We start from the raw sequence: 21,452 nt of genomic DNA on the forward strand, positions 1-21,452 counted from the left end.
GCGCTGGGCCGTGCTGGGGGCGATGAGCTCCAGCCCAATAGGCTTGAGAGAACAGGAACACATATGGGGGGGGGGGGTGTAGACAGGGTGACATACAGTACAGTCCCTGCATAAAATAAAAATAAGAGATGATGCTCACTAAGATAATGGGGAATGGGGGAAAGAGAGCAAAATATAGAGATAGAGAGGAGAGAGAGAGAATGAGAAGGGAGAAGGAGAGAGAGAGACAGAGGGAGTGGGAAGGAGAGAGAGAGAGAGAGACAGACACAGAGAGGGAAGGGGGTAGAAGACATAGAGAGTAGATCCACGCAGCTGATTGGGATGTCAGGGAACTGCAGTACTAGGTGAATCTCTCTCTCTCTCTCTTCCTCTCTGTCTCTCTCTTCTTCCCCCCGTCTTTCTCGCCAGAATTCACTTATCCTAAATCCCCCTCTTCTTGCTCACTGATAACAGGAGCAGTCCCAGGCAGCTTAGCACGGCTGCAAATCCCTGCGGCAGGCGGCCCCCCTGTATAGCGCATGCCAGTACACTCGGCGCTGTGTGCTGGGATTAGGCCACTCGGGCCTCTGCAGCGGGAACGAGCGCCGCAGAAATGACTTTAATTTGTTTCATTTGAAATGGACTGCCCAGACATTTAGAGTTCAATTTTATGGCTGACCTATCAACAGTGTTATCCAATCAATGTGCTATAAGAGGGGCTTTGTGCTGGGTGTTAGTGTGAGTGTGTGTGTGTGTGTGTGTGTGTGTGTGTGTGCACGCATGTGTCTGTGTGTGAGAGTGTGTGTGTGTGTGTGTGTGTGTGTGTGTGTGTGTGTGTGTGTGTGTGTTCACGCATGTGTCTGTGTGTGTGTGTGTGTGTGTGTGTGTGTGTGTATGTGCGAGTTAAACCCAGACCGTGTGATCATCCATGCCTTTTAACTGTTCCCTGAAAATATGTTTATTTTCACTGCAATAAATCATTTCAGAGGCAAAGAGAGACCAGAGGGACGCCATGCTAAAGTGCCTCTGTGTATATGTGTAGATAGATAGAGATAGATCCTTTATTGAAGGGGAAAGTGTGTGTGTGTGTGTGTGTGTGTGTGTGTGTGTGTGTGTGTGTGTGTGTATTGTATGTGCCTGTGTGTGTGCGCGCATGTATTTGTATGTGTGTGTGTGTGTGTGTGTGTGTGTGTGTCCACATAGTTCCTTTTACTAGGAACTGACTGACCTCTGTATAACCTGACTCTATTTAATATGGCACATTCCCGTCACTGTAAACCCACTAACAAGATTACTGTGTCAGTCATCTATTCAAAACACTTTTAAAGTCTTCATACACACTTACAACAGTCCTGATGCAGTCTGGACAATTCTCGTCACACTACTAACCCACCATCACATAGGCCAAATAGGGAAAGAAGCAATTGGCTCAAGTAGCTCATATCATGAATGTTATGTGGGCTACTGAGCATGTGTGTGTGTGTGTGTGTGTGTGTGTGTGTGTGTGTGTGTGTGTGTGTGTGGGGTGTGTATGTGTGTGTGGCAAGGCTGCATGGCAAGGATAGAGAGTGCTATCCCAGACACACACACACCCCCACCATACACCCATGCCAAACTGGCTCCCCTCCTCATTTTAATTCCCCCTCTGCCTCCCTTCCAGCCCCATAACTCTGTCATTGTGCTGACAGAGAGGCTGTGCGTGGCAGTCCAGGCCGAGGGCCCACTGCCTGCTGTCTCCACCCCGGCCCCGTCCCCAGCCTCATCCCCAGCCCCAGCCTCATCCCCCAGCCCCAGCCTCATACCCCGTCCCCAGCCTCATCCCCCAGCCCCAGCCTCCCCCAGCCCCAGCCTCCCCTAGCCCCAGCCTCCCCCAGCCCCAGCCTCCCCCAGCCCCAGCCTCCCCTAGCCCTTACTGCCTGCCTGCCAAGCCCCTAGCCCCCGCAGCAGTGTGCAAGCCTCTGATATCCTCCTAATGTTCCATAAGCGGCCCACAGCGGGCCACTCACAGGCCCAGTAATGTGACAGCGCAGGAGGAGACACAGACTGGGGACCGACACAGACACCGGTCACAGACACAGAGCCCCCCCCCCGCCTCCCGACTCAATGACTCTTTGGGCTAAAGCTGGGCGAATTAAGAGCAGTTCATAATTAACATGATTTTTCAGCCACCCAGCCGAGGTTCTTTTCTAAGCCAGTGTTTTGTACTAAATATGAATGATAGCATGCTAGGAATAGTGCTCTACTGTAAACAAAGGCTACTGTCACTAAAAACAAATCTGGACAAACATTGCTATATGAACTGCCCAGTTGTGAACTTCCGTCAGTTGATATGGGCATGACGTTGAACATCGCAGCAGCACTATAGGCAGGATTTAGGAAGGGCTGAGGGGCTTTTATTTTGGAGGCATGAAGCCCTGGCGTGTGTGTGTGCAATGCATGTGTGTGTGGCAAGGCTGCATGGCTAGGATAGAGAGCTCTACCCCCCACCCCCCCCAACTCACTTTAGAAATGGTGCTATGTACTAGCAATGGCACCATGTGGCAGACTCACACACACACACACACACACACACACACACACACACACACACACACACACACACACACACACACACACACACACACACACACACACACACACACACACACAACTAGAATGCATCCGAGCAGAGGGAGTGTGTGCAGGAGGTCTGAGACTGTCCTCACCCGGGCACTCTGTCCGGCGATGAGCTGGTCATCTTCTGTCTGAATGCTGGTGCGGCTGTGGGCGTCATACTCTTCCTGCTCAAAGTCTGAGTCATCCTCCAGCTCCTCTGGTGTCTGGGAGGGAAAACAAGAGAGAGGACAAAGAGACAAAGAGGGCAAGAGAAAGAAAGACAGAGAGAGAAAGAGAGAGAGAGAGAGAGAGAGATAACAATGAATACGACAAGCGCGGAGGCCAAGCTTCAGTTCTATGCTTCTAAAGCTATTTTTGCAACAACGGAGTCAGCTGGGACAGCCGAGAAGCATGCTGTCCACGGTTAGACACACTCCGCAAAGACATGAACCCCCTACAGTAACCTTAAACTGCCATGCCAGTATATCAGTCAGATATTGCTAAATAATTAATCCCATCTCAGTGTTGTGTTTGTTTCAAGTAACTTGCATCATTGTTTTTAGTCGCATAGTTTGCATGCCCCACACTAACAAGAAGTTCCCTCTAAAAGTGGGATCAAACAGAAGAAATCACCCGGAGAGCAAAAACGACAGCAAGTATCATACTCGCTTGCCCTCACTCCTCTCTCCTCTCGCAAAAGACAACAGCGGCAATTGGCACAACTTTACGGATCCGTGTCTCCAATTAGCAAGGGGATGATGTAAAACGGAGACAGGGGTCTCATGTCAGGGCAGCGGAGGGAGTCGGGGGGAGACAGGGGTGGGGGGTGGCGTACGGGGGCCTCGCATGCCGTCGACTCATCACTGTCAGCGATCGGTGGACAGCGCGCTCGCTGTCACACTCACGCTGAGGAGAGGATGGTGCGATGCTGTAGCCTCTGGGCAGCTGAGCTGGCCTGTCAGGAGACAGCTGGACGAGAGAGGCGCCGCTGCTGTTTCTTAATGGGTCCGCCTGGATCGCCGAGCCCCAATGGACACTAAGGGTGGACCGGGCCTCACAGCGTACAGTCTAGGCCCGCAATCCTGGGTAAGACGACTGTCCTCAACGAGCGAGACACCACCACATGCTGGATTAAAACGGCTGCTTATTGAGGTCATCTGTGACCTGTTCCCATTAGTGTCATCATCATGTAAGAGGACTATAAGAGGTATGTCTGGCCTACTGGAAATACTTACTCAGTGCTGACACTGACATTACTGAAGGTTTAATAGATCATCCTGTTGTTCAAAGAGTTTGTCTTCCTTAGGCTGTACAATGCGTATCTATTCCACGTGAAAGTCAAGTTTAGAATCCAGTTACAACTGTTGACAATTATCAGAGGATCAGAACAGCCATCTATTTTGACATGCTTACAGATCTGCGGAGGTGTAGCAATCTTGCAGCCAGGAGCAGAGTAAGGGCACACACCTGTGGCCAGCTTTGATACAGAAGGGCTACATGCTTCCTGAACAATACTGACTGGAGTGGCCCTAGGTGCCTACTACAAAGAGTTCAAAAGCACTGCAGTTCGGCTGTTGCGGTTGCGGTTGTTGTTGTTTTTGTAGTTTCAATTTCCTCGAAATAAGATTGGTACATTGCCCAGGAGAAAATGATTTACTATTTACTCAGGGATGAGATGAGGAATCTAAGCCATAAAAGGAATTAGGGTCGTAAAGAATAACCCAGCCAACATTTTCCTAAGATTAAAGGTACACTGTGTGATTTTGATCTGACATAAAAAAAAAAGCTTTATTTACATGAATGTGCTGATTCATGTCCATTCAAGGTCTACTGTAGTCTACAGTCTATGTTGATAATTCCTGTTCGTTTTCATCAACATTGCTAAACGAGCAGGAACATGCAGTTCGATACTGTGGACAGCACTTACCCCTACTCTAAAGATCATCAAGATTTTTGTGTAATCATTGGTTTGGAGGAACACCTTTCCCATGTACATGGCACAGACAAATTAGGCAGTACATACACAGTCTTCACGACTGTTTCACAAAGCTGCCTTTCTTTTACCAAAACTTTCTTCCTGGAGAGGCAAAAGTGGTTTTACTTTAACACTTCTGAGATTATTAAATACCCACTTCAAATCAACTGGGTATTACTCTTATCTTTAATATTTAGCTCTAATTCATTCTCTAAACCTTTTTCCGTGTCTAAGGACCTGTCTGTGGACAGTATCTATAGATGTTTACAGTAATGATCCATATACATAGAGATGTGGAACTGATGTGTGTGCCGTGTCCTCTTACCCTGATCATGAGAACTGCTTTCCTGATGTCACGTACACCATCGTAAACGAGGCGCGAGGCGTCGATGAACTCATTCTCCTCGAATGCCTGAGGGGGACTGGTGCTCAGAGCCTCGATAGCAACCTCCACTTGCTCTGCAAACCGTGGCATGACTGTTCAAGGAGACAAGTATGAGAACAGTATGAAAAATAGAACATGACTACACTCTTCATTCACAAATCCATTTCTCCAACTGGATTTCAAAACCTATCCATATACAGGTGACTGATATTACACATTTTTATTCTATTTTAAGTGTCATAGACTTTTGTGAATGACTCCGGGGCTGACTGACCGATTGTCATGTGGCAACACTACCCCTACTCCCCCATGCCTGCAACACACACATCTAAGGACATAGCATACAAAGTGAGAACACTTGGTCCAAGGACACATGAAGTGGCAGACGCATTCAGCTGAGGTAGAAGTAGCCCCTGTGTCATCTTCACACCTCCTCTTTCCCAGCCGCACCAGCGTGGACAGGAAATGTCACCCCAAATATCACCGATGCGGACGGGCTGGCCCACCAACACCAATTAAGCACCTCACGTTGGGCACGCTCCTAAGGGAGCTGGGTTGTCTGTCACATATCAAAGCATCACAAACACCCAACACCCACTGGGTGACATTCCCTGCTTCCTGTGCTTGATGTGACCAATGTGTGTGTGTGTGTGTGTGTGTGTGTGTGTGTGTGTGTGTGTGTGTTTATGAGTTGGACAGAGGGGGAGTCAAAAATGGCTTTGTAACAATCTTCCATATCCTGGGAATAATATTAAAAACACATGAGTCAATTATCACCACCACTCTTCCTCAACCAAGGACGAAAATATGAAAAAGAGAAAAAAAAGAAAGGCACAATAAATGTGATAGAAAATCTGCAATCTGAAAGAGATATGAATGAGCTGACTCCTTCCTCAGGCTACAGTGTGTCTTCAGAAGAGCAGACAGACATTATGAGAGGGCTGGCCTTTCACTTCTGCAGCCATTTTCTCTAGGCTAAATTTTAATTGAACAAGTTAATCAATATTAATTAGCAGACGGAAGAATGGTAGTGCTATACAAGGTGGGAAATATAAATGTGATAGGCACAAACAATATAAAGGACTAATGTTAAACATACTACAACGTCTTTTATCTATTGTTTTAAATACATTATAATTCATTTTAATCCACTTACCAGGAAGGCATAAAATAGGCTTTTGGGAATCATAGGGACCGATTTAAACCAGAATATTTAAATGTTCTGTAAGACTTTTCTGGGTGAAGTTGCTGATAGTGAGAGGTAATTTTACTCTCAAATGCTGTGAAATGATGAAGGGGATTAAATGTGACCATGTTTGATAGGTTTTCACAAAACCCCCAGTCAGACGTCAAGGATGTACTGCAAGTCATTTATGCAGTTTTGTGGTAAAGTGGCAGAACAGGTTGGCAGACCAGAGAGCAGAATGACTACTTGATGGTGTTCTGGCACATTATTTATTTATTTTGTTGTAGTTGTAGGAGTGAGAAGAAAGAAAAGTCAAGAACTTAACAAAAACTGCTTGACAGAACAATACAACGACATATATTTTGAGAAAAGGAGGCTGTTGGAAGACTACTTTTAGATGTGTGATTAGTGTGATTATGTGATGAGCCCATTAGCCAAATTGTAAAATTGCCACTCTTTCATAAAATGCATCAACATTTTGCCAGCATCAATTTATCATTCACCCGTGGCGCCTTTTTCCAGCGTTCCGTCATTCACTCGTCAAGTATTTATAACACTACTTATACTTATAATGAAATGCCCAAAGAAATCCATTCCACATTCAGATTGCCCATGCATGCCTACATGCCTGGGTCCAGTCTCATCCGTTCTTATTTAGACCTAGACACACACACACACACACACACACACACACACACACACACAAACACACATAAACACACACACACACACACTCTCATACAAGCATTTAAATATCTACTCCACCTAAATGCAAATGCAATGTATGTTTGGAACCACTATCTCCTTTCTCCCATCACTTACAGCAACATTAGGCACAAAAAATGTTTCTGGATGGAGCACATTGTACTGTAGAACTGCATTCACAGCATGAAAACACTGCAAAAAAAAGGCCAGATTACATGCTAGGTTTTGGCATGCTTTTTAGGTAGCTAGCCAGGACTTGTTTTTTGGTTACTGTGAATAGACTAAGATGTACCCTATCTTTCACCTTTGTCTCACCTTCTAGCCTTCCGCTTCTATATAACCTCAACTCCACTGTCTCACCCTCAAATTCACCTCACCACATCACGTTGCTACAGTCTCACTCTTCCAGGCCTCTCTCTCTCTCCCTCCCTCTCTATCTCTCACGGAGGCGAGCATTTCAAACGTAATCCTGGCATCTCGATGCAGTGGTGTGACTGAGGGAGAAGTAATGATCCGACTGCAGAGGCGAAAAGGGCTCAATCCACTGGCCACTCCAAAGGGCTGACAGCTTGATCCAGGTAGCCTAGCTATAGCCTCACCCCACTTGCTTAGACCAGCACTTTATCTCCAGCTCTGGCAAGACAGCACTATTCTATGAACCATCACATGCATACCCAAATCAAGTCAGCTACTGTATATACTTTACATACATACATACACATACACATATACAGCTCCATTTGGGTCTCAGACAGAATTGACCTTGTGGTGAACTATGAAATTCAATGTCCACGCTGAGAGCCCATTCCCTTGGCTGCGTTCAGAGGTAGCCTCTCCCCACCAAAGATGATTTCTCTGTTGTCTGTACTGTTTGTGCTTGACCAAACTGTTAAATGGGCTTATTTGCAAGGCCTTAGACTGTGACGGCAAGCACAGCACTCAGGCGGTGTAAATGGTGCAATAACATGGGCACTACATCACATTTCTAATCTCCCCTCTCCTAGCATGACCTTAATGGTGAAATAAAAAATGGGAGTCTTTTTAACACACTGCGAATTAGTAGGGGAGAAGTAAACTATGTGGCGAGAAAAAGAGAGATATTTATGTGTGTATGTGTGTGTGTGTGAGAGAGAGAGAGTGAGAGAGAGAGAGAGAGAGAGAGAGAGAGAGAAAGGACACAGAAAACCCCAGTGAGTAAAAGAGAGAGGGAGACAGAGAAAAGGAGAGAGAGAGAGAAAGCCATCTCCAGTCCCCCTGTTAGGCTATTGATTTCCTTCTTCAAGGACATGCTTCAATCCTGAAGCCTGTGTGTAGGATGCCAGCAGGCGATGGCTCATGTTTATAGAGCTGTGAGCCTGAGTGCCTGAACTTCCCGCCCCATAAATCCAAGTCAGCGTTCAATGGGAGGCAAAGGTCAGAGATGAGCCGTGAGATAAGATTGGGCTTGGGCCAAGCTTAATATCCATGGGGAGGAGAATCGCAATTTCGGTGAACACGCTTACCTACAGTACGTAAGGTGCCTTGGCGCCTTGGTAATTCTCAAATAAACAATGCCAGTGCCACGGCGACCAGGCATATCTCTAGAGCTTGGCCGCCTCTGTTCAATTTCCGTGGTGACTCCTCTGTCCAGTGAGGCCACTCTTGCCTGGAATCCTGCTCACTGAAAGAAGAAATTCAGGCCGAGCACCACTGCCCGGTTTAATCCCAGACTTTTTTTGCCCGCCGGGGGCCTAATTTAAGTTAGTGAGCAAATACTGTATATCCTGGTTAGGCACTGACGTGATGAGGGAATGTCTCCTTGAATCAATAGGAAGTGGTTTATGGAGCAATCAGATCTGCATAGTATCGCCAACAACAGCTGAGGGGACAAAAATAAATCATGGCAAAAAAAAAACAGGCCCTTCATCAAATAGAATTATGGACAAGATGATACAGTTGGATTCAGCAAGCTGCGCTGTCCTTTACAATTCAATTAGGCCACTCAATCAAGCATGAACAAGTCTCTTTAAGGTTATGGGCTAGCAAACCACTTCCTTTCAGCTGAGACTATCCACAGCTATCTTCACTGGCTTCTTTATTATTATTTTTTAACTTAAAGTGTCTTTCCTCTAAAGAATAGTTTTTTTTCCTCCTTCTCCTTCATTAATCTCATGGTAGGACCAAAGGAGGCAGTTTGTTTTCATTTGAGAGGGCGCGGGCATGACTGCTCTAGCAACATCACGTCTGCTGCTCATTAGTCCTTAATAACCTCTGATAAGGACAGAGCAGTGCCTGGAGAATTAATATCATTTTTCATACTTTTCAGCTGCAAAGTGACATTGAGTGTTTGCACTCTCTTTATGTTTGTGTTAGTGCTTGTATGTGTGTGTGTGTGTGTGTGTGTGTGTGTGTGTGTGTGTGTGTGTGTGTGTGTGTGTGTGTAGGCATGGTAGGGTGGAGTGCAGAGCTGGTGTTGGTGTTGCGTGTTTAGCTGTGCATTCCAGGGGTCATCATCACAGGACAGTGAGAAACCCAAGGACGGGTGACATCAGCACCACAGCGTCCATGCCAGCGGTTCGGCAGAACACAGTGGGCCGTTGTGGGGGTGGGGTGAATCCATGGTAAGAAAGGACAGGAGCCAACATCTGTCTATGTCTGTGTTGTTACTGACTGCTGAGGGTGGCAACTCCAGATGATGCCAATGATACGCGTGACGCTTAGCACGATGCTGGCAACACAAGGCAAGGGAGGGAGGGGAGCTAACTGGCCCAGTTGATTATGCGTAGAGGGGTGGGGGCGCGGGTGGACTGATTTTGTGGCGTGGTAAATCTGCCGTCATGGTCAATAGCTGCTGCTGCAGGGGACAAAGAGAAAACAAGTGGAGAGGGCATCTGCATTTACACTGAACATGTATGCGTATATATATATACACCGGTATATATATATTTTTTTTTTCTGACGCACAACATCTCACCCACACGTGGTTAGCACACATTTCACCCACATGTGGTTAGTCTAGTCCTATGGGATACCGTAATTTCCCTACTATTTCCTCTTGGGGACAATAAAGTATACTTTACTTTATTAGCCGAGGTTTATACATTGATTTTGTAAAATTTCTTTAGCTATGAGGTTAATACACGGGGGCAGTTAATATGGTACTAATATTTTTTTAACTTGCATGAAACACTGTCCTGCGGTTTATACGCAATGCGGCTAATACACAGGAAATGACTGTATGTCAGCAGAGATGCTTTTGTAAGGGTTGTCCTTTGCAGTGTGCGGCTTTTGTGCCCTTTTTGTGTTTTTCAGATCTCACATCTGTGATGCTACAGATGGGTTTTTGCCTTTGTAGAAGACATTCATTTGATAAAGCCTATGCATTAAGTGCACTGGCGGAATAAGGCCTGTTTCATGCTTTAGTTGCAACAAAGGATGTGGAAAAGAGCTGTCTGAGGCTATCAATGTGTACAGTGTGGCTATGCAACCTGTTGATTTCAAAAAAGCTACTCTTAGTGCGCGGCTACATGAAAATCCCAAAGCTTAATTCTTTGAAATTTAAAAAAGAGAACTATACACCTGAGATGAATTGGCTTTTTTATGCCCATCAGTGCACCCTGTCAAAAGCTTTTGAACTGTGCGTGGTGTATGGAGGTAAAATGAACGTGGGCATGACTTGGCCCTCAGCCATGTCTATCAAACAGTAAATTGCTGCCTCCTGAGAGCCTGTGTAGTGTGGAATGAGGAGATGGAAAAAAGAAAGGAATGAGAGTAGATCGAGTGCTAAAGGTTGAACATAAGTGGCATTTCTCTCTCTCTCTCTCTCTCTCTCTCTCTCTCTCTCTCTCTCTCTGTACCTCTCAGTTCACTCACTATTAAGACCCCCCCCCACACACACACACACCATGTCTTTCTTTTTCCATCCATGTCTCTGTCATATTTATTTCCCTTTACTTTCTCCCATTCCTTTCTCCCAGCCCCATGTGATTGGTCCAGACCCCGGAAGCTGTGGTCGCGTGGACTCACCGGTCTCAGAGAGCAGTTTGATGGACTCCAGCACACGCTCAGTGTAGACGCCCGGCTCGTAGTTCTCCATCTCGGCGTTGATGATGTGGACGACGCGAGCGGCGCGTCCGCGGATGGCCCCCGCCGTGCGGTCCAGTGTGTCCACGTCGCCCTCCTGCAGCGCGATCACACACTTGTTCACATCCTCAAGGATGTGATTCTCTGGAAGGTCAAATGAAAAAGGAAAGAGAGAGAGAGGAGCAGTGACAAACAGAGAGAGAGAGAGAGAGAGAGATTTGAATTGGAGTTAATAGATTGGTCAAGCAGAGTCTATACACACACAGAACTCTGTGATATTGCAGTTATGGTGCAATGCCTTTCACATGGGCATGGGAGTGGGATGTCAAACAAACAGACCCTCAGAACAACAGAGAAAACAACATAAGTGCAGAAGTGCAGTACAGGAACGGAGATGCTTTATGATGCACACTGATGTGGGATCTGTTTGAATGAACATCACACGACTTACAAAGGATTTACACTACAAAGCGCTTCTCCAGGAGAGAAGAGAAAAATAGCTGTGTCCAACTGTGGGACTTCTGAGACCAATCTTTTTCCAAAGGCAATGCTTCGATTTTCTTTCACAAGTAACAAAGATGACAACATTGGCATATTTTGATGTAGACAAAGCAACAACAACTTGTAGAAAAAATCTTAATTGCATTTTGTGCAGTCAAATTTACAAAAATACTTGAAAAGCATTTTGCCACATGAAAGGGTGATTTGGCAAGAACATGAAAGAATGATTTATGTGTGGTTGGTGATGAGTGTTTCTGGGAGAGGAGATTCAATGCACCAGCAGAGGGCTGTGCTAACAGGTGCCTCTCCTTAGAGAGGATGGCATGAGACACAGATGCTAAGGGCTGAGCGTGACACCATGTTATTCTCAACTGAAGTCCATTTTCAAGGAAGTGATTTGTAATGATTGGCAGATGATTCAAATGCAGATCAAATGTGCCATGTGGCAATATATGTACAAATAATAATAATAATAATCGCCATCGTCGTTGTGAATGCCCTCGTCGTCATCATCATCATCTTCATCAAATCCCTAGTAGTTCTTAGTAAAGTGGCAGAGCCTGCTTTATTTTTTAATTTCCCTCATCATACATACTGTATATACCTCTACATATACTATATATTCTATACTTTTTTAAACTGGTCTGGCTGTAAGACAGGTGGAGTGGTACTTCTGTAAAGTACATTTGGCAAAGTGAAAGCAGCTCTCGTACAGGACTGACTTATGTAAGATGCGGCCAAAACATGTCTGCCAAGTAAGGAATACTGAACACATTTAAGTCAGACTGTAGTGACTCGACAGAATCTGATTAGACATACTTACCGACTGGCTTCAAGGTAAACTTCTCTGTTTGCTGACTTCTTTGTTGTGCATATTTGCATGGGGCATTGCATTTGTTTTTTTCTCGGGGGCTGACTTACCAGTAATAAAGCCACATCTAACTGTTGTATTTAGTAAAACATTGAATACATCCTTTTGCTTCAGACAGATTAACAGTATCGAAACTCTGACTGTACAGTGGAGAGACTTAAAGCTGCAGTTGGCAAGATTTTTTTATCATATTCACTAAAAACCGACACTATGCTCTAACATAAATTAGCCGGTTTTAGAAAAAACCCTGTACTTCTACCTCCACCTAGAGCCTATTATTTGTTTTGCAAAAATCCACAGCTCCTGGTTCTTCTGAGCAGGTCTGTGTGAGATCTGACTGTCAATCAGTCTGGTGCAGTCTGGTGCGCACCAATGAGCACAAACTCGATGAGAGGGTGCTCGGTGGTAGTTGAGGAGGGGCATTAGAGTTGTAAACATTACACATTTTGGCTAAGTCCCCTCTATCTGTCCGACTTGCCAACTGCAGCTTTAATTTGGATTTCAAGTAAAAAGTTCAATGCAAATCACCTAATATTTCAGTTCAAAATATTTTATGAATCCATTATGTTTCATTTGAGAACTGAGTAGATACAAATAGATAGCTAAAAAGGAAGAAAAAGAGAGCAGGCAAGAAAGAATACAGAGTTGATTTTTGGTTTTACCTGAGACAGACAGGAAGTCATCCACAGAGGTGATGTCATCCACAGCCTCCGTGAGAATGCGCACCTGCTTCTCCCACTGGTCCTTGAACACATCCATGTTGTCCTGAGCGACTTTACTCTGGGGCCGTGCCGCCAGGGTCAGGGCCGCGTTGATGACCTGTAAGGGGAGAGTGACTGAATGAAGCTTTGTTTAGCAGACTCAAGTCCATAAATATACACATATCGACAAGACAGATAAAATACACAGAATATAAAAAATCAGTTTACATATAGATTTGAGCCAGTGCACCCTCACACTGGATGAGTAGCAGGAGCAGCTCAAAATGGGATTCGAGAGTGCCACAATGATACCATTTACAGATCCCTCAAGACATTGCCTTAATGTAAACATTAAGTTTCTTACAAGCACTTTGAATGTGCTCACTCCTGCAGGGTATTTTAAGGACGATTCTCATGGCATCATTGTACGCAACTTGCAACTTTTGGATAGTAGATGGGCCGTGTAGAGCGGTGTGCAATACAGTATGCTTTAAACAAAGCCACTTTCACTCGTGTAGAACAGAAGCTGAACTTGGTGTTTGCCTGAGCATATAACTTACAATGTTGCCTGTATATACTGTATCATCATCATCATTCATTTGATTGGTTATAAGATGACCAAGGCAGAGAAAGAGAAAGAAAGAGAGAGGGATGGAGAAAAAGACAGAGAAGGAGATAGAGAGGATTGAGAGAGAAAGAAAGAGAGGGATGGAGAAGGTGAAAGTGAAAGGAGGGAAGAAAGAGAGAGAGAAAGATGGAGTGAGGAAACAATCTTCTCCAAAGACCTCAGAAGCCAGTGTTTTATGGTTCCAGTCTGCATTAGGCCAACTTCCTGTGTGCAAGCTCACCATTTTTATAGACTACAGGAGAAAGGGAATTCAATTAGGAGTTGAGAAGCTTGGGTCCACTCCGTGCCACCACAAATCACCGGCAGACATGGCCAGCACAGTCATAAGCTCCACATGAGCCACTCTCTACGCTCAAGCACAAGGGACTGCGGTGGACGTTTGCAACACACACCATTCCCAACACTTCTCACACGCACCCATAAAACCACCAGCATCATTACTCCGCCATCCGAGCCGCAGCCTAACCCAATGACTTTAAGGGACGTATGAAGGCAGCCACGTCGGGCCTGGATCCAACATTTTCACTAGTATGCGTGCGATAGTGTTTTTGTTCTGGGCTGACGTTTGCCTTGGCTGCGAGTGGGCTGCCTGTGTGAGCAGAGAGAGAGAGCCCCACCACTGGGAAGATGAAAGCAGCCGAGCTCTAGTAGTCACGTTGGTTGCATCACCAGCTGCTTCAGGTCTGGCAGATGAAGTGCACATGATGGACACAGGGAGACAGAGGGCTTATGTAATGATGGGCTTTTTCTTCTTCTGTCCCTTCTCATATCTTCTTTGTCTTCTATTCATCTACTTTGTTTGTCTTTCTTCCTACAGTCCTGTCAAAACGACTGGTGCTATCTTTTTTCCTCGCCTACTATATCATTCTCTTTACTACGCACAGTTGCTCTCTCTCTCTATCTCTCTCTTTCTTTTGGAAAATAACCAGCGATCACCTCCAAACTTTTCTAACAGTAGCGTAGGCCGGAGCTGGGTGGGTTTGTGAAGCACCTACAGTATCCTTTTGAGCCCATGCTCAAACCCCAAATCAATTATCAACTACTCCACCTGGGTCTCAAGAAAAACAACAAGAATAGGAAAGGCTGGTGTGTGTGAGAGTGAAGAGTGAATGGAGGAATTACCTCCAAACCCCCCCTCTCTACATAACACCCTACTCCCCAACAAACTCTCTCTCTCTCTCTCTCTCATCTTCCCTCCCTCTCTCTCTCTCTCTCTCCCTCCCCCTTTTCCTTTCTGTAGTCTCCAACTGTGACTCCGGTTTTCTCTCTCTCTCTCTCCCCGTGCGGGCAGCTAAGATCTTGTTTGCCTTCTCCTCACCACAGGTGTTTGCTAACAGCTAAGTGCCCTGAGCCCACCTGCAGAGGGTCAATGAGACACCGGCTACCAAGCTAAATTCCCTGCGTCCGTAAATCAGGGGGCGGGACGTGTCCACCTTTATTAGCTGGCGGAGGCCAGCGGTGTCTGTGACACATTGATTGGCGAGGTGCAAGCCTGATGGATGGCGAGAGGCGAGCACCTGCCACGGGGCAGGTGCTGTGCCCAACCCCTCCCCTTACCTGTGGGCACAGGCTGTCGATCTGGGTGGCTGCCATCCGCACTAGTTTCACACCCTCTTCGTTATTGGAGATGGAGCAGGCCAAGTTCGCCACCTGGAATGGGACAGAGGGGAGAAAGAGAGAGATGGGGGGAGGAGAGGGAGAGAGAGAAAGAGAGAGAGAGACACAGAGATGGGAGGGAGAGAGAGGAAAATGTCAGTGCTTTATTATAAACAGACGCAGGATAACAGTAAATACACAGTCATTAGTGATCACCCTGGGGCTTCACAGTAGCATGGCCCTCTCTGGAATCACTCTGAATAGCACACACACACGCTTACTTCCAGGGTGGGGAGTCGTTTTTTGGCAACAGCAAATATAATTGGTAAGCACCTCTCAGTCGCTCTCTCTCTCCCAACACACACACACACACACACACACACTGTCTTTCTCTTCTCTCTCTCTCTCTCTCTCTCTCTCTCTCTCTCTCTCTCTCTCTCTCTCTCTCACTGCAGCTTTTTTCTCTTCTCTCTTCTTCTGCATGTCCACTGCTATCAGTACTGTGTGCACTGCCAAGGATTTAATGCTTGGCTTGAAAAGGCAATGTTAGGGCAAAATATGTACAGAGGGTTAGACTCATTCAACTGTTAGATTAGTATTTGTTATTTCCAAAGACAGCACAAAAAATAAGCCGAGGACCAGCTGTGCACCTATATCAGCATGCTCAGAATTACCTTACCTCTGGCATTTAAAACATATATGAATATTTATAAACAACCCAAATCAAATATATATATATATATATTACACTGCCTGGCCAAAAGGTCACAGACTTTAATATTTCGTTGGACCGCCTTTACCTTTGATTACGGCACACATTCGCTGTGGCATCTTTTCCACAAGCTTCTGCAATGTCACAACATTTATTTCCGTCCAGCGCTGCATTCATTTTTCATCAAGATCTTAAGATCTTGTATTGATGGGATTCAAACCACTGTACAAAGTCTTCTCAAAGTCAGCACATCCCAAATATTCTAAATGGGGTTAAGGTATGGACTCTGAGGTGGCCAATCCATGTGTGAAAATGATGTCTCATGCTCCCTGAACCACTCTTTCACAATTTGAGCCATATGCCCATGCCATCAGGGAAGAAAAAATCCATTGATGGAATAACCTGGTCACTGAGCATATTCAGATAGTCAGCTGACATCATTCTGTGGGCTCATAACGTTACAGTAATGTTGCTGAACCTAGACCTGACCAACTGCAGCAACCCTAGATCATAGCACTGCCCTTACAGGGAGGCTCTAACCTATTTGCTTAGTTAAATCCAGGTGGTGGCCTTTTTAGATCTGCTGCCATAATTCACATGGCACCATTAAAAAACACAATTACCCACAAATGCCAGTGGGCCCACTGTGCAGGCTACTAGACACGTGCAGGCTCTCTCTGTGCGCCACTGTAGTGGCAGAGCCCAGTGGTGTGCACCCTCCATAAGAGATTGGCTAACAATATTGGGTGTTTTGAGGAGTCACTCGTTTTAAATACCCAGAGTCCTCTGGGCTCATCACAGGATTGCCTGAGTATGCCTGAATCATTAGCCAGGTTTATTGATGCAAAAACAGCCTCATTGTCTAATTAAGACAGCAGATGGCTCCTTAAAAGGAACGCCTTCTTGCTTAATTTATGTCTCTCTGTCCAAACCCCCTTTCCTTGGCTCTGCACAGACTATGACATGACTATTCATTCATTCATTCATTCATTCATCCATCCATTCACTCATTCATTCATTCTCGTCTCATTTCATTTCACTGTGTCTAGCGCCAAGAATGAATGGATACATTATATTGCTTCTCATGGAGGATTAATTTCAGGTAATGAAAATTCCCCATCTCATGTTCATGCCTGATACATTCATGTAGTGTGTCTTAAAGTGTATAGCAAATGACAAGCTGACACAGGGATCCATCGTAGCATGTTTCCTTTATGTGCTTTATTATGGCAAAGACACACATATGAGGCTGATGAAAAGTTGGAAAGAGGGTAAATCTAATTGTGTGCCACTGCTGAAAGAATACTGGATTGGCGCTAAACTGACAGATGCCTGTTGGCAGACATAATGTCTGCCAAGCCATATCAACGGTCTCCTCTATTATAGCTAACGTCACTTCTGGAGGTAAATTGAGGTAAATCTAATCTGTGTTAGAAGAGTCTTGCTCACGGCACTTTCACCTCCTACCAGTGACAGCTTTGAATGCCATGATGGATTGTTTGCCTTTGAGCATTTTTGTTTTGGGGTGTGTGTGTGTGTGTGTGTGTGTGTGTGTGTGTGTGTGTGTGTGTGTGTGTGTGTGTGTGTGTGTGTGTGTTTGAGAGAGAAACAGAGAGAGAGAATCTGTGTGTATGTGTATCTAAAGGAAAGGACATTACATGGAAGGAGCATGTTGGTGTCTGAAAGAACAAGAGAGTATGAGAGAGGGAAAGAGAGAGAGAGAGAGAGAGAGAGAGAGAGAAAAAGAGAGAGAGCAAAAGAGGGGGAGATGGAGAATAAGATGAAGACTAAGGTACTCTTTGTGAACAGTGAGTGGCGTTTTCAGCAAGCACACAGAAAAGAAAAACAAATATAGCATCAGAACAAGGCTCACTGAAGAGCGTTTTGTTCCCCATTCTCCAGTGCAGCAATTAAACTAATGCCACCAGACACAGGCCTGGCTCCTGTTTCAGAAGCAGCCTCACTCCCATCCTCTTCCTCCTCCTCCTCCTCCTCTCCACACTGTAAAGCACATATGAGGACAGGCAGCTAGCCACACCAAACCCTGAGCCCACGCCAGCCTGGCCTGCACCCCCTCCACCAGCCCCCCACACACCCCTGCCGCACGTCTGAGACCTGGGCCGCTGCCAAGGCTGCGTCCAGCCGGCCAAATCTACTAATTGCAATTATCTAAAGAAGTGCTTCTTCCTCTGTGGGCTTTTTTAAAAATTGTTATTGTTTAAGAGCAATGTCTCTCCCTGTGCCTTACAAAAAAAAAAAAAAAAAAAAAAAGTGGTTAGAGCAATTTCCAAAAGTAGTGCCTTTGAGTGACAGTCATGGGGAGAGAGAGATAGAGAGAGAGAGAGATAGAGAGGGAAAAAGAGAGAAAGATGGAGAGGGAGAGAGAGAGATAGCGCGAGAGTGAAAGATGAATAAAAGTGTGAGTGAAAAGACAAAGACTGTGTCAGATTTTATTTGGGCTTTTTTCCCCCAGTGCAGGAGCTATTGATTAAAGAAGGACAGGACTATTGTGCTCGTAGAAGTTTAATAAGTTTGTGCCACTCAAATATAATATCCCCTCTCCATTCTTCAACTGAGGAAGTGCAACCGTAGCCACAGTCCCCATTAAACCTGTGTCTTTTTACCCCTTCCTCCTCCCATTCTCGTTTGTGAGTTACGGTCTGCGCCATCCCGGTTTGTAATTTTTAAATCAATCCAATCCAATCAGCATACTATCACTGGCCAAGGACAACATTGCCTCTGATATACAGTACAGTAAGGTTTACTGCATTGATTGTATGCACAGCCATGGAGCACAGTATCAGGAAACACGTGTGTTTGGCTATTGTTCTTCCCCAGGGAGGCTGAGAGTCTTTCGTCTGCTTTAAGACCCAGGTTAGATGGCCACATTAAATCACCCAGACACATACAATCATTCTTATTGGCCCACGTAATTGCCTCACTATTAGTGTAGATGACAGGCAGGAGGGGGACCCTACTAAAAAGGAACATCAGTGGGTAGAGGCCTTCGAAAAGACACTGGGGGCTTGCCACTGTGTTCGCAGCCATCACCATGATCAAAGGCCTGCAAAACTTCCAGAATATTAGAGAAACAGACAATGTGTGAGTCTGTTTGTGTGTAAGCCATCTCCATCATCAAAAGCCTAAAGACATGCTAGTGCATTTAAGTGAAAAAGACAGTGTGTAGGCGTGTGTGTGTGTGTGTGTGTCTGCATATGTGTGTGGGTGTGTGTGTGTGTATGTGCATGTGTGTGTGTGTGTGTGTGTATGTTTACATGCATGTTAGTGTGTGTGTGTGTGTGTGTGTGTGTGTGTTTTGTGTGTGTGTGTGTATGTTTTTGTGTGTGGGTGTGTGCGCTTGTCTATGTGCATGTGTATCTATGTTTGTGTGTGTGTGTGTGTGTGTATGTGTGTGAGTGTGTGTGTGTATATATGTGTGTGCGTATGTGTGTGTGTCTGTGAGTATGTATGTGTGCATGTGTGTGTGTGTGTAGGGTGGTTTCGCACAGTGCAGCCGGAGTGTAAATAAATCAGCCTGTCAGCACATATGAAGGGGAGTGCGCCACTGGGGGATACACCTACTACCCGCTAAGTGCATTGGCATAAGACGGAAGCCACTTCTCCCCCCCCCCCCCCCCTCTCTGTTTTGGAGACGTGTGCATAGCCTTCTCTCTCCCCCCCCCCTCTCCTGGAGACGTGTACATAGCCGTCTCCCCCTCCCCTAACTCCTGGTGTTGTCAGTTGGGAGTCTGCGTCTCTGACTCTCAGATTTATGGGCCCATTCTCGAAGGGGGAGCTGTTTGCTTAAATACAGCTTCACAGAGTAATGGCTACTGCTCCAGTGCCTCTCGCTCCCATTACTGGCTGGTTACATGTAGGAACATGGGGGAGAATGGTGTGTGTGTGTGTGTGTGTGTGTGTTTGTGTGTGTGTGTGTGTGTGTGTTGGGGGTGGTTATATGAACATAGACCCAAGGGGGAAGAGGCAGATTGGAAAGGCTGAAGAGATTCGGAATGTTGGACTGTTCACTCACAGCAATGCCAATGAAACCATGTTCTCAAGAGAGAAACATAAACTCTGTTCAATCAGAAATGACAACAGACACATACCAATACTTTCACCGTTCCAATTATGTGAATGACGTCCTCAAATAAGATTACTAAGACATGCCTGTGCACAAAACAATTTGGAACATTTCCAAGAATGTTGCCCAAAATTAAAATACAGTATGTTGAGGACTGTTTTGCCCACTTGAATTATTTAAATGAAGATATCTAAGATCTCCACTGCGTGATGTCTTTTGGAAGGATGGTATCCATGCTGGTATTTTTTCCAGCCAGCTCCCTGCAAGGTATCTGTTCATGCAAACGCTGTGACACGGTGGGTCTTAAATTGAATGACGGGTAAAAGGCTATGTCAAAAGTGCTGCTAAAGCTAGTTTAATAACGAGGCAAAATCAATTTGCTGATTTAAAACCATGAGCAAGACCCTAAGCAAGAACATTGGTGGGTTGGTTCAATGGTCTTAAATGCTACAAGATAGCTTTAGCTCATGCATGAGACAATTTATTTGCTCTAAGATTTTGCCCTATAGTCATAACAGTACTAATAACTGCATGGATTAGCCTACTCTCTGACGCACAAGCAGCCCAGGCCATATGCCTGCTCACAGCTGCTGCACTCTAGCAGGTCAGCTCCCCCTGGGCATGAGGCTGATCTGGGATCTGGTGGGTCCATCCCTCTCCCAGAGGCCCCAGGGGCTCACAGGTCCCCTGTCAGCTGACCTGGCGTTCCCAGGTGCAAGAGCCTCCACGGGGGCGAGGCAGACAGCCTTCCTCTTCACGGCTGTAAGTGGGCCAGAGCAGACAGGCAGGGGAGAACGGGAGCAGGAGGAGAGAGGGGGGGCACAAAGAGGAGAAGCCACCGGTGTCTACATTTAGATAGCGGAGCCTCCATTGTGAGCGGCGCCGCAGACAGACCTGGGCTGCTGCCTCTGAGTGGATGTGACAGAAAACGAGAAAAAGGAGACATCAATTGGGAACACTCAGCTAACTCCATCCCACTCCGCACGGATTTAACAGGCTCATGGGAAACCATAAGGCAAAGTGGTGTCTCTCTCTCTCTCTCTCTCTCCAGATCTGAGAGAGAGCTAGAAAGAGAGAGATAAAGAGAGAGAGGGAGATAGAGAGAGAGAGAGAGAGAGAGAGAGAGAGAGAGAGAGAGAGAGATAGAGAGAGAGTGTGTGTGTGTGTGAGATGTGTGTGTGTGTGTGTGTGTGTGTGTGTGTGTGAATACAAGTGTGCAGCTGCTCAAATATACAGACACCACCTCCATTTCATCTGGGTCACTAAGGGATTCTTGATGCCCATGTGGGGACAGCTCCCTTGATATTGCCCGTGGTGATCGTCTCCTGGCAGGAGAGCCAGGCCTCTCCTTGAGTTCAGACCACGCTGAAGAGACCGCAGGAGACCAGACGAAACAAGACCAGACGAGACGAAGGTGAGATCACTTCAGAGTGAGACAGAGAAAGAGAGAGAGAGAGAGAGAGAGAGAGAGA

General features: G+C 45.9%; 1 protein-coding gene across 2 annotated transcripts in view; it reads right to left on the reverse strand.

Annotated features, from left to right (window-relative positions):
- ctnna2 (catenin (cadherin-associated protein), alpha 2) overlaps positions 1 to 21,452 on the reverse strand; it is a 404,887-nt gene that overhangs the window by 7,888 nt on the left and 375,547 nt on the right. For both annotated transcript variants that reach the window (XM_048246926.1, XM_048246933.1), the window contains 5 exons: positions 15,146 to 15,238; positions 12,922 to 13,078; positions 10,831 to 11,031; positions 4,875 to 5,026; positions 2,685 to 2,798 (listed from right to left, as the gene is read on the reverse strand). In XM_048246926.1, coding sequence (XP_048102883.1) covers positions 2,685 to 2,798; positions 4,875 to 5,026; positions 10,831 to 11,031; positions 12,922 to 13,078; positions 15,146 to 15,238 — 717 coding nt within the window. The remainder of the gene's footprint in view (positions 1 to 2,684; positions 2,799 to 4,874; positions 5,027 to 10,830; positions 11,032 to 12,921; positions 13,079 to 15,145; positions 15,239 to 21,452) is intronic.

The sequence above is a fragment of the Alosa alosa genome, chromosome 1, assembly GCF_017589495.1.
Source record: "Alosa alosa isolate M-15738 ecotype Scorff River chromosome 1, AALO_Geno_1.1, whole genome shotgun sequence".
Classification (NCBI taxonomy): Eukaryota; Metazoa; Chordata; class Actinopteri; order Clupeiformes; family Clupeidae; genus Alosa; species Alosa alosa.